The sequence below is a fragment of the Zingiber officinale genome, chromosome 1A (genome assembly GCF_018446385.1).
Source record: "Zingiber officinale cultivar Zhangliang chromosome 1A, Zo_v1.1, whole genome shotgun sequence".
Lineage (NCBI taxonomy): Eukaryota > Viridiplantae > Streptophyta > Magnoliopsida > Zingiberales > Zingiberaceae > Zingiber > Zingiber officinale.
Window position 1 is genome coordinate 129629640 of NC_055987.1, and position 16015 is coordinate 129645654.

The window sequence follows — 16015 nt, forward strand, 5'->3', positions numbered from 1 at the left end:
GCATGTTTGATAACCAAACCAGACTCAACCTGTCCAAATATCATATTAACTGATCAGAATGGGTTATACCTAATCGACGCAGCTATATTCATCTTACATCACCTGCACAAGAAATGCTTTGAGCACTAACATATAAAGCATGAAAAACACTGGAAAAGTTTACGACTTCAGATTTGCTTTTGTATGGAGGCACCAGACTACTATTATTCTGTCAATGTAACAGTTAGGCTACCTACAATAAGCCAATATGCTTATAAAGACGTGGCAGGCTCATCATTGATGCTACAATTAATAAAATTTGTTTTATCCTTACAGTAGAAAATAAACCATGGTGATTCTTACCTCTTTGGTGGAATCCTATCGATGCAACAATGACTTTGGAATTATGAGAGCAAATTTGGTGACGACTTCTTGACGCAGCTTGTGTCTGGAGCAGAACAACATTTCAATTTGAAGGGTGTCTGATAGAAATTTACTTTGCAAAGAATAAGGATAGAATAATACACATGAAACAACCCAGTAATGTAACCAGAATCTCGATCGTAAAGCATCTAATTACATGAGTCTCCAATTAAACAACCCGACTGGAGAATGGAGGCGATCATGCAATCTACAATTTCTCGGCCTTGCCTCCAAGCTGCAGCCCTTCCTGTCCTCTTCCACAGTAATGGAAGATTGCACTGGTGCTCTGATTAAAATATAGCAAGCAGATGAATTATTCATGCTTGTTTTTTCCCCGACTCCAATCTTTGATGTAAGTCCCAACTGTCAATGACGATAGCGTTGTTTTCCTGAGCTTCTGATGACTTTCATAACTATTTCCAACTCGTGTGGTTGGAATCAAACTCCCTGATCTGACAGTAATATTGTGCAATGACCTTGCACCAACCTGTAGATCCTTTTCCGATTTGTAAGGAGAAACTCCACCTTCGCCTTCCAACTGAGCTGAATTTTTTACAGTTGCTCCACCAGCATTTTTCATGTCATTTTTCTTCTCAACTAGCTTATGTTCCCAATACGGACGATCTGCAGTTTGAACAGAATCATGGTTCCTCGTTCTAAAGAATTCTGATCTCCCCATTGGGGATATTGACTTATGATTCTTCGTGGCCTTCTGCGGAGAAGATTTTGGCCACCTTATCTTTCCAAAATCTTCAGTTTGGAATTTGAGGGCACGCCCGTGCCTTGCCATCTCAAGTAATATGTCAGCAGCAAGTAGCTCACGTGGCGGATAATCTGTTACATTGACAAAAATGTGCATTTAATGGTTAGATCTTTTCAGTGAGGCCAAAGTATATTGCTTGTAAATAGTGTTGACTTTCGTGATTTTATAGCATTATTGATAAAAACCAAGATACTTTATAGGACTGGATGCAATTTGTTGGGCACATAATAAGGTGGCAGAGTGCAAAATAACTCAGGAATAACCTTAGAAAGAAAATAGAAACAGAATGATAAATAGTGGTATATATTTGTGGCGACACAACATTTAGGTTGGCATATACATGCATTTAATGTTATACAACTACAATTCACTGTAGGTTCAGTCATACATGCAGTTTGGTTATTCACATAAGTGGATACATCAAAAAGTTCTTTCAAATACTGAAAATCTTCCATATTCAAATATTAATTAGTAGCTTAATTTTACCTACTCATTATGAATTCGTCCTTATGGCAGAATATGATTAATCACTAAACTGAGAATTTAGGCATTGACACAATCAATATCGGCGCTACAGGTACGTTGAATCATTATCTTATAATCAGACTTCATTCGTTCTTTGAACTTGAATTTTTTTTTTTCAAGTAAATCCCCTGGAAGTCCACAAACTAAGATTGGCCAATTTCTTTGGGCTTACAAACGAAATCATAATGAATTTTGTATTAAAAATATCTGAAATCATTCACAAATAAACCAAATAAACATTTTGACAATAGGAACTGAGTTCAGGAGTCTGGCTAGAGTAACATAAATTTGCAAGTTTACAGTATAGCTAAAGCAAGCATTAAATAAAAAGAAGGCTGGACTCGTTCTAGTAGGTATTTGTAACAGCCACTAGAAGAAAGGTTTCTGATATATGATTGTGACCGTCCTAGATGATAGGAGTCAAACTGTCAAGCCACTTTCCCAAGACAATAATAGGCTCCAGAGTGGCAAAGAAGCTCAAAAGGCAATAAATTGATCAATGTATTAATTGTATTTAACTCATACTATAGAATAACTAAAGTTTTACATCATTTTGCAAGCAAAAAAATCAAATAAAAAAGTGAAAACCCCTGAAAAATCAGAAACTACGAAAACCAAAAACATGACCTGAAATTTCCCCAGTTTGAATAATGTCAAATTTAATTTGCAGCCCATATAAATTCACTAACTCCAGTGGGATTTAGTGGCTGATGGTGGATTTGGCCATCAAAATAACAAACAGAAACAAGATAAGCTACCTTCTTGATACCAGAGTAGCTAGAGGGCATTTACTACCAGTCCAATATCAACAAAATGCTCCAAATATGAAGGGTAAAATACATAATAGAGAATCAAATTAGCGGCAACTATGCATTCAAAAACAATTAACATATTACCATGTCGTGACATATTTGAAGCAGATAAATTGCGTAAACTTCGGCTGCATTCTCCAGCATCTTTACAACTGAAGGAGCATGAAGAAGCAGAGCAGACATGCTCATTTAGTGTGTGGAGATCTTTCGGGACAACTCCAGTACTGCATAACTTAGATGTGGTTCTTACATGATCTGGTAAGTCTAGATTCTTTCCTTGAAACTTCAAACTAGCTTCAGATTCAGAAGTTCTAACCAGGCCACTAGCTTTGTTGTCACATTCCAGGCTGGTGCTTGAACAGTTGGTGTGGTCTTCAACCAACTTAAATTGTTTGTGAGCTAACACAGATGAGTTAGATCCTTTTTCTAACCTTGTATCATCTGGAATATTCCCTTCAACACAATTTGATGTTTGGAACTCCATGGTTGATGGCTGACCACATAGAAACTTAGGAGACGAGTCTAGATGATTATCTTGAAGAGCACTACTCCTTTGTAATGGGTCTTCATTGCTATCAACTGTTAACATTTCCAAATCTAAAAAGCAATTCTGGCTGTCCCCAGTGAGAAGAGAATTGCAATCAATTCTAACCCATTTACCCTGATATGCATGTTTAAATGAAACTTGTTTACTGGAATCAGCAGATTTGCAAGCTGAACTATGAAAACTAGACCATGAAAAAGGAGGCAAGCTAGCTGCATGGAGATTTTTGGGGGGCTTAGTGGACTTCGAAATGGATGAAGGCAAACATAAATCTTCTAGAAGAGTATTAAGATCCAATACTGAAGGAATGGCTAAATGCTCAAGAATTTTCTTTGGCTGATATAGATCAGCATCACCTGCATTAGGATACTAAATAGGGAAAAGAAAATTAATTCAATTATTGAGATAGCTTAAAAAATTGAAAGACAATTTGAGCACTTAAGCTGACCTTAGTAGCGGTTGATTCATCAACAAATTTACTGGGGTGGCAACAATCCTGAATGAGTGATGAAGAATCAGGTTTACCGAGGCATATAGGTCCTTTTCTGTTGCTATTGTTATCTGTCAGACCATCATGGGGAAGAAGAGAGATTGCCTTTCTCAGCGAAGTCAACATACTTTCACAGACAACTGGGAGTTTCTTTCCTTTTTCAGCATTGACATTAGAATATCTGTAACTACCATCAAGAAGTTCACTAATGCCCACCTCATCAATATGCCTTGTGATGTCAGAGAGATCAGATTTTAGTCCATATGCTCCTGAATACAAGGTGATTTCATAAGTTTCACTTGATACATGAGACCTCCACATTACTGAAAGGTATTCAAAGCAGAAGATTGAGGTCTGTGATGTTTCTTGTCAGAAAAGCATAATTTTCTGAGACGACGGCCAAACAATTAGTAAATAAATATTCATGTAGTTCTTTTGTTAAATAATGCAATTCAAATTTCCTTATTTCTAAATTTTCATAATTACCCATATGTGATAATCGAGTGACCTTTATTGTTAATGTTGCTTCAAGTTCCTTTGGGTAGATAGGTGACTTTAAAAGATTGATATATGATCCAACACATGCATTAGCCATCATATCCCTATTAAGCTTGTGTGATGCTTGGCAAATTTCAGTTTTTTGAAATTTCGAGTATAATTAAGAAGAGAAATACTCAGAGAAATTGGGCCACTTTTCCAACAGAATTAAGTCAGGAAAAAAATATACTACTGCAACATATACTGGGAATATAACAGTGGAAGAAGTATGAATGGGGAAAAAAGATCATTTTCTTTGCATACCTAACAGGTTGTTTCCTGCAAAAGTAGAATCAATGCCAGGAAACCCCATCTTTGTTGAAAAAGTATCATATCTGATTTTCGTTCCCGATCTGAAGTTTTTCCTATCATTTCTTTTACCATCAAGACTACGCTTTGTCTTGATCAACCGTGCTTTATCTGAACAATTAAACAAGTTTATGGATAAAATAATACAAAAACAATAGGCAAAGTTTACTGTGGCAAATGTTTGATTTGTAGGCATCCAGAAGGCAACTATATTATGCAAGGAGTTTAATAATAATAATAATAAAAACTGGCCATGCTCAAGGAAATCTAGTTAGAGAGATATTACATCAATATGATTTATGTATTTAAAAGGAAAAAAGCATATGCATCTGGTAGTTATTGTTACCACTTCATGGTAATTATCCATAGACATCCACTTAAATGTAAAATCAACAGGATGAACAATAGTTTTGGCTTTCAGTAAGATGATGATCCAATTGAAATAGGTTGGCATAGAAGATAATTTTCAGGCTCAGACACCAAACCATTGGAAGAGGAAAGTGGTAGAAGCACAATTGCACCAAGATACTGGATGAATATCCACAGATCTCTCACTTTATACTTGCTCACCCAATATAAAGTCTTACAATATAATAGGCTAGTGAAGAGGATACTTGTAACTGAATGTTATAACTCATCATCAAAATATAATTTTGACTCATTAAAAAGCAAGAAAAATCTTCATATGATCCCCATTAGGGAACTCAAGAGACAACAGAGACATATAAGTGATAACTGATCAACCGAACCATAGTCAAATGCAAGACTTCATGCAAGACTTTCAACAAAGAGATCTATGTTTCTTTCTTTTTACAATACACATTATACAACTTAGATAGAGGAAATCTATAATTACCAGCAAATGAGCATCTTTTCAAATCTAATTTTTTTTGGAAGATAATGCTACCATCATCAACTTGAGTATTTGTTGTGTAGCTTTCTGCTTGATCTAAACGTGGACGCTTATTGTCAGGACCGTTGCTCAACTTCCTATCAAACTCCCTGTTAGATGCTTTGCCTTCATGCTTGGACAACAATGAAACTGGCATACTTGTTTCTCCAAAGTTTTGTTGTTTATCATTAACTTGACTTTTGAGACCAAGAATCATCTTGGCATGTGTATGGAGAAGTACAGTTTTGAGGTTCAAACTACATCCTGAAACTGAAAATCTGCCGTAAGCAATACTTTTGCACATTAGTGAAACAGTATAAAAACAAGCGATAAGAAAAAGTAATGCCTACAAACACACATTTCCATGTAAGATGTATGAGCAACCAAATTTGTTAACCATGTGCATAAAATCAATTTATCATATCTTAAAGAGCAACTATAATAAAAATTCTTACAGAAGACAAAATTCAATATCTGAGAAACAAATGAGAAATACCAAATATGTGTTACAATAAATTGAGCAATAGTGGATATTGAAGTAACCTATGTTGAAGGTCCATGTAATAAGCATTGAGCAGCTTGAACTAAGGAGGCCAAGTTTATCCCATTTGCTGATTGGTGAGGGTTAATGAATGGCTTAAAGTACAAGAGCCCAGGTTAATTGTAGGGTGAATGCCTGAGCTAATGAATCCCCATCGCTAGCCCTATGCTGCCAATATGGGAATAACTAGGGTGTCTCATCCTAAGTCCTAAACTTGAATAGCATGGACGAGCGATGTAAAATGCTACTCTATTTACACGATTCTTCTCTGCAATGTTAAGCTAGGTGCCTCAAAGGTGCAGCAAGTTTACTTGAGTTGCTCCTGGAACCAGCATGGGATAACAATATATTTAGTGTCACAGAGATCACTGTCAATTTCTCCATGATTAAATCAATCTTGCCATGAATTGACCATAACACAACTGACAATCTGTAGCAATAGTCATTCCACATCTAAGAAATTTTGACAGACGTTAAATACTTGTGAATGCTCATTCTTAAAGAATGCATGCAATATAAGTAAAATAGCATTAGAGGCATAATAGGATTTCACCCTCCAGGGACTTTTATGGACAGTCAAGGGTTAACGCAAATGAAAACATTAAGCTCAACCTCAGCCTTTGTCCTGGCCTGAGCACTGAGAAGACTGCCAGAGGCGCGAAAGAGAACAGGATAGATTCATTCGCTACGATCCTAAAATGCCGTGGATAATGTCTTTTTCCTCCATTCCAAATATCCCAAGACAAAACAGTAAATTTTAGACAAACAAATAGACAGCCATACACAATTATTGACCACTAAGTATTCCAAAAACACATGAAGATCTGCAGAAGCCTAAGTTTAACACGGGCAAACAAAGGATCGGCAACAAATCACATGATCACGGATATGGAGCGACCGAACACTACAAACAGATCGAAGGGGAAAACTGCTAAATCCGAATACCTAGACACACAGGAATCATAAACCGTAATTCGAGCCAAACAAAGCACCACCGATAGCCCTCGGGCCGAGAAATCAAGCCAATAAATCACTAAAGAAGCGGTACCAGGTCATCTCGGCTCCATCTCGCCGCCGTCTAGGTGGTAGATACCTCCGAGGGAGATGAAAGGGACCAACTCCCGCAGCAAACGATGCGCTCGCCCTTGCTCGAGCGGTGGTGGCGGCCAAAGGCAATCGCTGCCTCACCAGGCGATGCGCCGCTGGGGAATAGGGGAGAGAAGGGCTTTATAGGTTTCACCGAGATGGGTTAAGATGTCATCTCAGCCGTTGATTACGAAGAGGATTAGGAAATTATATATATATATATATATATATATATATATAGGGTCAAGATGTCATCTCAGCCGTTGATTACGAAGAGGATTAGGAAATTATATATATACATATATATAAATATAGGGTCAAGATGTCATCTCAGCCGTTGATTACGAAGAGGATGAGGAAATTATATATATATATATATATAATTTTGGACCTAATAAAGTCTTTATGTATTCAAATTTACAAATTCAACCCCTCATTTATCTTTTTCCAAAATCACCCTCATTGAGTGATTAAAATATTTTAAAAGTTAGGGATAGATGCTCACTAATTTTAAAATTGATATTTTTATTTATTTTTGTTTTTAATTTTAGTGGACTAAATTGATCAAGTCAACTGGTTCTTAAATTTATATATAAACAAAATAAAATAAAATTTTAGAGAACAGAGCCTTTATATGGATAGTTTTCATTATTAAGGGTCCTACTTGAATAATTAATCTACATATGAGTCAGTGCGTTAAGACGGTTTCAACCCTCAGTTATCACAAGTGCTTGACTTGAGCTGAACCAGTTCCAACCGATCAAATCAATTATAGACCTTGTCCTTATAATTCACAATTGATTAAAACATATCCCAAACACAATTGTCAACTAGGATGCACTAAATTATATTTTCTATGGAATAATAAACCTTAGATATTAGGTTATCTATCTATTGCGAGCATTCTCAAATTTATCAATAGATTTATATTAATAAATGATAAAAAAACTTTTATAAAATCGGATCACTCATGTCTAAGATTTGTCACTACGAAGGGACTAGCTTAAAAAAACAATTGATTACCACAACTTATTTCAAATAGTTGGGATAACTTGATAAGATTATAGAGGCATAATCAGAATCTAAATTTATCTAGGTTAATAGTCGAGATATAATAAATTAATTGATTAAAAATATAAACAAAAAATGATTATTAATTTTACAAAATTATAAAACAATAGTATCTAATATTCAATACATTCAAAATTAAAGCATAAAGTAAAAAACGTTATTGAAATTGTGCTCTTCGATTTTTTTTTTTTAATCAAACGTATTAATTATTATATCATTATCAATTTTTTCAACCAACTCCCGTTCAATAAATTCATTAAATAAAACTAATCAAATTAATTAGTAAATCTGTTAATAAATTTAATCAATTTATTAAAATAAAAAATAGTAGTTGACTCATACAGATAATATCAAAAGAAAATATACCTACGACAATAGTCGTACCGATATCGTGTGCTATTCGAGAGAAGGGATGTCGCGCTTGTATTCGTTGAGTTACTGTCAAACACCTGTATAGAATATGAATATAAAATATCACGTGAATGATAATATAAAGATCTTTAAGAAATTGAGAAATTACGTCGCCGAGAAAGGAGCTCGATTGCTCGAAGGAAATCCATTCTAAAAATAAACAGATCTACTCGAACCTAGTGACGGAAAAAGAAGATCAAAATTAAAATCTTTCGCAACTACGACTTTGCGGATAAGAGGAAAAACAAGGAGGTGGGGGACGACGGTACTTGTGGCTCTGCATATAAGAGGAAAAAAATAAGAGATAGCGTGTGTGGAGTTTATAAAATTTTGATTTAATTAAAATTCCTAATAAATTGACATATGTTTTGGAAATTTAATTAAACAAAATCAAAAATTTTGATTTAATAGAAAGCAAATAGGAAATAATTAAGGAAAAAAATATAGGGATGATTTTTTTATTTTTCTAAAATTGGTGGGGCTGGAGCCCATCCTAGCCCAATGTGATTCCGCTCATGGTTGTTAGCTATAAATATGTTAAGAATAATTATGATATGATTAGTCAACCTCAAATTTCACAATGCTATTGCATAGTTCATGGATGCAACGAATGTTAGTCCCCTCGGATGGGTCTAGTGGCTAGCGCATGAGGTGTTGTCATAATGAGGTCTGGGATTCGAATCTTGGTAAAGCCGAGGTAAATACCTCCCTTATGTGCTAGTCACTATTCCAATGGCTAGTAGCCGTCCGTGATTTACCTCCTCTGTGTTGATCCTGGGACGGATTAGCGGGAATGCTGGAGATGAACATATTCACCTTTTGTCACAATGGATGCAACGAATGTTACTTACGGACTAATGTTGTTGGTTCATATAAGATGTTGTCAATAAATCGATTTTGAACAAGTGTAACCTTAATCCTTCATTGCATGTACTAATATTGTTGGATGAAACCCCTATCTCCCTTCAAGAGAGCGTGGGATCACCTTGGATATGTCGTCAAGGTGATAATTTCACCTTTTTACTGTTAATAAAATTTTTACCCACTTCCAAAATGTGTGTAGTCGCCCTAGAGGACCACTAAGGCTATGTTTACTTGGGAGGGTGGAAAGCAAAATTAAGGAAAAGTTTCTACAGTGGAAAAGTTTCCGTCGTTTATTTCATTAAAATTTTCCGAAGGAAAAGTAACGCAATCCATCCGCGGATAATTTTTGAGCCAAAATCGATCACCTCAAAATCGGACGGAAAACAGCGGATGGAAAAAAAAATGACGCATGTACCCCTTTTGCATTCACAAAATTACACCATATACCAAAAAAAATGACGCATGTAGCCTTTTTAACTCATAAAATTACACTATGTACCAAAAAAAAATGACGCATGCACCCTTTTTTATTTACAAAATTACATCATAAGTATTCACCTTCCTCTATCAAGGTAAACAAGTGTGCAAAGGAAAAGATTTCTTCACCATTTCTTTTCTCTTCCTCTAAAGATAACTTTCCATAGTTGATTCCTTTCCTTTCCTCATCCACACTCTTGAGTAAACATAGCCTAAATGTCGATTTCATCTTTGCTTCAATGAATACGACAAACAGACCATTACACTAGGGTCAAAATATCCTATAATTTATCTAATTGTATCTTGTCATGGGACAATGACACTATACCGCTTGAAATAAGTGATATTGCCTTTTACTCCAATATATAAAACGTACAAAACCCCTACGAATTGACACAATTAGTAGATAGGTACAAAACCCCTACCAATTGACACAATTAGTACAAAACCCCTACCAATTGACACAATTAGTAGATACGTAAGTATTTATTCTAATAAATCTTAAAGTCCATTTCTAACCAGTAAAAAAATATCTTATTAAATATCTAATCTCATCCATACAAAATTTATTTATCTATATTTTATCATAAAACCGACGATATATGATCGATTAAGATGAACGGTATCACTTTTACGCTGGATACAACGAATGAAACTTGTTTTGTCCTAATTTGTGTTTCTAGTAGAAAACACAGTGGCAGATCAGTGTTTCAGAAACCGGACTAGGTCAACAATTCGATCAGTTAAGTCGGGTTCAACCCTCCTGATCAGTTCGAAAAACATCCGGAAAAAAGAATATGACATTCTAATGGAACAGAAAAGAAAGGTGAAACAAAGCTCTTTCACGAACAGCACTGTCACAAACTTCTCACAGCCTTCTAAAACTAAAGGTGAAACTATTTTGCGATGCTCTTTTGTCAAAAACTGTGTTTCCCGCTTGCATCATTTCGACGAATTCGTTGTAGTCAATGCGCCCATCCTGCACAGAAAAATTCGATGAAACAGACAGTTCATCAGATATCCAACTTCGCGATCTATAATTGACAAAAAAAAAAAAGAAGAAAGGGCATGTTTGAATACATTATCTTGATCTACTTCCCTGATCATTTCTTCTAGCTGAACATCTCCTACACCAAACTCTTCGCAAGCTTGCTGCAGTTCGTCTGGGGTTATGTAACCACTCCCGTCTTTGTCGAAATATTGGAAGGCGGCAAATAAGTGATCCTCTTTCTCGATCTTGTTAAGGTGCAGTGTGGCAGCAATAAACTCATCGTAATCTATGGTACCACTGTTATCTACGTCTGCCTTCAATTCACATTTCCAGAAAGAGGAATAAGTGAAGAATTGAAGATGACTTCTTTGTTCATGAAAAGTTAAATTCACAAAATGTTTTAGTGAGTAATCTCTGAAATAGCATGCAATAATCAGATGCTGTCGCTTAGGTTGATGTTTTATAATCCATAAACTATTTATCAGAAGAAGAAAAAACACTTACTGATCTCATAAGCTCGTAAATTTCTGAGTCCTTGAGATCGGCGCCAACTCTTTCTAAACCAGCTTTGAGTTCTTCAAAAGTTATTTGCCCACTATTATCTGTGTCTATCATCTTAAACATCTCCTTCAGGCCAGCAATTTCATCCTCGGATAGGCTAGCAGCAATAACCTAAGCAAGAAGGAGCCTAGGTGACATATCAACTAAAGCCTCAAACCTGAGCTAGAAATTAATGTTATATAATTAACACAAACAACAATACGACACCACAATGCGTATAATTCACATTGTTGTTTGTTAGACAAGCGTATTTTTCCTGGTTTGAGAGCATTCTTTTTTCATTTATGAGTATTCTTGGTTGATTTATGACCAATTTATCAACTAAATTAGTGGAATGGTAAATGCAGATTGTAAACAACCATTTTCAGCAAAAAACATGGTTTAAAAGGCACCTTAGTCGTAAATTTAAAAACAGGTTAACCTTGTTCTCTACCGCAGTGCAAAGATACGCGTGATAGATCTCACTGAGACAATGAGTTATTACTTATGCCCTGGATCACATGTATGCATGACTAAATGCTTTTGATAAATACGATGGTTTGTAGTTTGGCCACACTCAAAATGATTGTTTTGAACCAAGGGGCATCAGAAAATGTACCCTAAGCGCCATCTTTTTGAACTTGTTCATTGCCGAGAACTTTTTCAGGCGGGTGAGAACTGCAGAATCCAGAGGTTTATCAGGAGCTGCACCATCAGTTTGTACCCAAGGATGACCTACAAAGAGATATGATATCCAATATCAAATTAACAGTGTGGATACAATATTTGCGATGTCAGTCAAAAATCAGAGGAGCCAATCATTCATGTTCTTAGGAAGTCCTTCACGCTCTTCTTTAAAAATTGGAGAATATATAGTATTTATCTAAACAATCTAGAAGTTGAGACTAGATTGAGGAAACTAACATAGAACTTCATGGGCAGTCAACCTTTTCTTCGGGTCTCTCACGAGAATTTTTCTTAAAAGATCTTTTGCACTTTCCGATATACTTGGCCATGGATCTGAAGTCAGGTTAAGTTTACCATACAGAACCTCTTTAAAAATATCCTGTTCAGATTCTGGAGATAGTGCACAAAAAAAAAAAAGTTATATAGTCCAATGAATTAATAGTTCAGACACCTATTCTTTCTACATGCTAAATGGATTTGCAACCATTTTATAGTGAAAAGTATAATTAGTCAAAGGTAAGTTACTGACCTGCCCAAAAGGGAGGTACCCCAGTCAAAAGAATATAGATTATTATTCCAGCACTCCAAACATCTGATTCAGGACCATAGCTCTTATTCAGGACTTCCGGTGCAACATAATATGGGCTACCGACTACATCAGTGAATATTTCACCTGAAGAAAAGTATATCAAAGATAGTAAAGAAAACAAAGTCAGTGACATGTATAAGTGAAGAATTAGCCAAATAATAATGCATCTTATTTGTTTTTGTTTTTGTTGTTTTTCTTTTTGTATAAAAACCACAACAATATTACTACTATCATATTCAGTGAACGAATTAAGAAGGCGAGATTAACCAAAACATGATAATTCATTTCCATCTTTGTGAAAAGGAAAATGCATCTGAAGTCATAAATTTCAGGAAAATGTAGCAAAACCAAAGCAGAAATTTGTGCATTGAAATCCAATGTATTATGTTTAGTTGGTAAATGCAGCATTGACCAACTGATAATTCACAAACCTCCAAAGTCGAACTGCATGGACTTAATTGTGAGACTATATTTTTATCTAAATAGAAAGATGGCATTGGCTTAAGTAACAAACCGTGAACCGAGTATGCGTTTTAATTCTGCATTTGAACCTTGTTTGTGCAAATATCAACTAAATGTTCAAAACAACAATGAAATTAAGAAGTATACCAGGTTGAAAGAATACCGACAATCCAAAGTCAATGGTCTTGAGGGTTGAGTCCTCCATTTGGTTCACGAAAAGAAAATTTTCAGGCTTGAGGTCCCTGTGCATGACACCCATGGAGTGGCAAGCTTCCACAACCCCAACAATTACCCTTGCAAGTTCAGCAGCCTTTCGCTCAGTATAGTACCCTTTTTGGATTATTCTATCAAATAGCTCACCGCCTGCACACAACTCCATCACCACATGAACAGCCACAGCATCTTCATAAGCCCCCTTGATGGAGATGACATTAGGGAGGCCATTTACATGGTGCATTATCTGGATCTCCCTCCTCACATCCTCGATGTCATCCTCAGTGATCAACTTCCTCTTCAAGATGGATTTGCAAGCGTAATGCTTGCTGGTTTCCTTCTCGACACAGAAGTAGGTGGTGCCGAATTGACCCTCACCGAGCTTCTTTCCTAAGTTGTAAATATCCTTCAAATTCACCGACTTTTGCCGCAATACCGAGTCCACCTGGAGGCCGGCAGAGCTGACTCGCTTTACTCGGGAGGGCTTCTTGGAAGGGGCTTCGGCCACCAACGGGTTCCCGGCCACTTGGAGGGCGCCGGGAGGCTTTGCTCCGACGCCGTGAATCGTGACGGGCTCGGGAGCTTCAGTGACTGAGGAAATCGGAGCCAAAGCGGCAGAGACGTCGTTACCGGCGACGGCGTCTTCCGCGTCGGCGGAGCGCCAGATGACGGTGGAAACCGATTGAAAGAAGACATTTCTCGGTCCAGCGCATGTGTTGCCCATCGATTCTTGTACTCGAGCACTATTTTACCATTCGCTTCCAGTCTGCCAGAAATTATCAACAGACCAGAAAAAAGCCTACTCAGCAGCTACAACTCCAAAGGAAGCGTGGAGCTCAAAAACGCAAACAAAATCGAAGCTTTGGAACGACTACATACCTAAACCCGTGACCGAAGTCTACCTACGCTCGAAAAATTTGCACTCTTCTCCAGAAATCGGAGGCGGAAGCGAGGAGGAAGAGGATAGACTAAGCGCATGCCTTGTCCGCATGGAGAAGAACACTTCCATGTTCGATCGGCACGAGAAATCCGTGGAAGAATCTTGCAGCAATTGAAGTCGCCCTAGAGTCGAAATCAAGTTGACATGAGAGAGCTTAGCGGAAGAATCGATGCAGGCAGGAAGAGCGTGAGGAAGCGGAGGAAGGTAAAGGCACTTCTACAGCCCCATCCCTGGATAACTCTTAAATTGTAAGCATACCCTTCGATATAAAATTGCATATACACCCTTGTACAGTTAAATTTTGCACAAGGGCTTGAGTACATCAAGTGAATTATTTCAATAAAGTCATTCAATTTAATGATATAAAAGACAACTATTCGAATCCATTTATAAGGGAATATTTGCATTTCAATTGGCCAAGGAAATATTGAAATTTATGTACAAATTCTCAAATTAATAAAAGTAAACATGATTAATCAGGTGAGGTGCCATCGGGTTAATCAATAGGTGAATAGGCAACAGTGTAGAAAATCAACGTTTGTAAACATATTATTTAATTAAAATAATTCTTTGGGTTATAGTTGAAAAGATATATTAAAACGAGAGATAAGTTTATAAGTGGATTCATTTCTTTAGTTATATCATCCTTATAGGAGTAGAAAAGGGAGAAATGTAAGAGAATGTTTGGTTTGTATTTCACATCTTGTTTTCTATTTTTAGTTTTTGAGAAAATAAAAAATATATTTAATTTATATTTTTTATATTTATTTTCTAAAAAAGACCGAACGTTTTATAAAAAACAGAAAATACAGAAAAATGATTTTCCAATTTTTTTTTAAAAAAATGATTTTCTAAAAATGAAAATAAAAATGCAAACAAACCAAATGCTCCCTAAGTATCCCATGGTAGTTTTGATTTAGTCAATCAATTTAAGTTAAGTTAGGTTCTATATTTGTATTTGATGTCATGTGTCTAAATGCACAGAAATTTAAAAGCACAAGAAGTCGAGTGGAAGACGCAGCAGACGAAAAGGATGACACGGGAAAGAAGCTAACGGGTTCGGTGCATTCGAGGGACGAGGAGCTGCGGAAAAGTATAGCGGTGGGCGAGAAGGACGTGCGCGACATCCGAGGGAAGAGAAGCCAGGAAGGAAGTTTGCTTAAGGAGAAGGTCGGAGTTACATTCGGGTGAACTCAACTCCGGATAATCGGAGCATTGTCCACGCGAAGAAGACCAGCTGGAAGTTGATCAACCTTATGGAAGGCACCTTCAATAAGCTAAAAGGTGTCTTCAAAGCCTCATGAAAGGTGCCTTCAACACTCGTTAACCGAAAATAAAATTTTATTTTCGGTGGATAAAACTTAACCTATTGAATGCATCTTGGACTTACTTGAAGGCGCCTCCAAACCACAAATAAGATTTTCCAGATGCTATAAAAAGACTCTTAGAACTAGAAAATCAACAACAACTTTTGTATTTATCTCCTAGCATCTTTCTAAGCTATCAAAGAGTGTAAGAGACTTTTCCACCTTTAACGAAGGAGAATTTTAATGAGCTTTTATATATCTTGGATTAACAACCACCTAAATTGTAACCAAATAAAATATTGTAGTCTTCTTACTTATTTCTTTTTATGTTGTTCTTCTTTAATATTATAATTGCTTAATTAATATTGCATCCTTACTCTGTTCAAATAGTAAGAGATTATTTTAACTTTGATTTCAGGCTATTAACCCCTCTTTAGTCGGCCTAATAAGGATCAACAAGTGGTATCAGAGCCCAACTACCTCAAAGAGACTAACTATCAACTGAAACAACGAGATGGTCGGAGCTAGCACCTATCCACCAACGTTCGAGTGAGAGTTTGTC

The 16015-nt window shown here is 36.3% G+C and overlaps 2 protein-coding genes across 5 annotated transcripts; both read right to left on the reverse strand.

Annotated features, from left to right (window-relative positions):
- Positions 1 to 443: 443 nt before the first annotated feature.
- Positions 444 to 7015, reverse strand: LOC122032990. Of its 3 annotated transcripts, none has more exons than XM_042592290.1 (6): positions 6864 to 7015; positions 5290 to 5544; positions 4338 to 4493; positions 3495 to 3805; positions 2587 to 3415; positions 444 to 1236 (listed from the first exon to the last, which is right to left on the reverse strand). In XM_042592290.1, the coding sequence occupies exons 2-6, from the start codon at positions 5489 to 5491 to the stop codon at positions 716 to 718; spliced, it is 2019 nt and encodes a 672-aa protein (XP_042448224.1). In that variant the 5' UTR covers positions 5492 to 5544; positions 6864 to 7015; the 3' UTR covers positions 444 to 715. The 3 variants fall into 3 exon arrangements, with proteins under 3 accessions (XP_042448224.1, XP_042448223.1, XP_042448222.1); XM_042592289.1 differs by having other exon boundaries at positions 5239 to 5544; XM_042592288.1 differs by having other exon boundaries at positions 5239 to 5552.
- A 3319-nt stretch (positions 7016 to 10334) lies between these two features.
- On the reverse strand, positions 10335 to 14362 carry LOC122033026 (calcium-dependent protein kinase 10-like). 2 transcript variants are annotated; one of them, XM_042592292.1, is made up of 8 exons: positions 14086 to 14362; positions 13141 to 13972; positions 12472 to 12615; positions 12180 to 12332; positions 11875 to 11990; positions 11220 to 11387; positions 10805 to 11029; positions 10335 to 10703 (listed from the first exon to the last, which is right to left on the reverse strand). In XM_042592292.1, the coding sequence occupies exons 2-8, from the start codon at positions 13928 to 13930 to the stop codon at positions 10593 to 10595; spliced, it is 1707 nt and encodes a 568-aa protein (XP_042448226.1). In that variant the 5' UTR covers positions 13931 to 13972; positions 14086 to 14362; the 3' UTR covers positions 10335 to 10592. The 2 variants fall into 2 exon arrangements, with proteins under 2 accessions (XP_042448226.1, XP_042448225.1); XM_042592291.1 differs by having other exon boundaries at positions 10335 to 11029.
- Positions 14363 to 16015: the final 1653 nt, after the last annotated feature.

Coding starts and splice junctions, on each gene's coding strand:
- LOC122032990 (XM_042592289.1), bottom strand. CDS start 5,491: ATGATTCTTGGTCTCAAAAGTCAAGTTAATGATAAACAACAAAACTTT. Junction 3,806..4,337: donor TGCAGGAAACAACCTGTTAG/GTATGCAAAGAA, acceptor CCTTGTATTCAG/GAGCATATGGACTAAAATCT. Junction 1,237..2,586: donor TTCAAATATGTCACGACATG/GTAATATGTTAA, acceptor TCAATGTAACAG/ATTATCCGCCACGTGAGCTA.
- LOC122033026 (XM_042592291.1), bottom strand. CDS start 13,930: ATGGGCAACACATGCGCTGGACCGAGAAATGTCTTCTTTCAATCGGTT. Junction 12,616..13,140: donor GTCGGTATTCTTTCAACCTG/GTATACTTCTTA, acceptor ACTTTTCTTCAG/GTGAAATATTCACTGATGTA. Junction 12,333..12,471: donor GGTACCTCCCTTTTGGGCAG/GTCAGTAACTTA, acceptor CACTATCTCCAG/AATCTGAACAGGATATTTTT.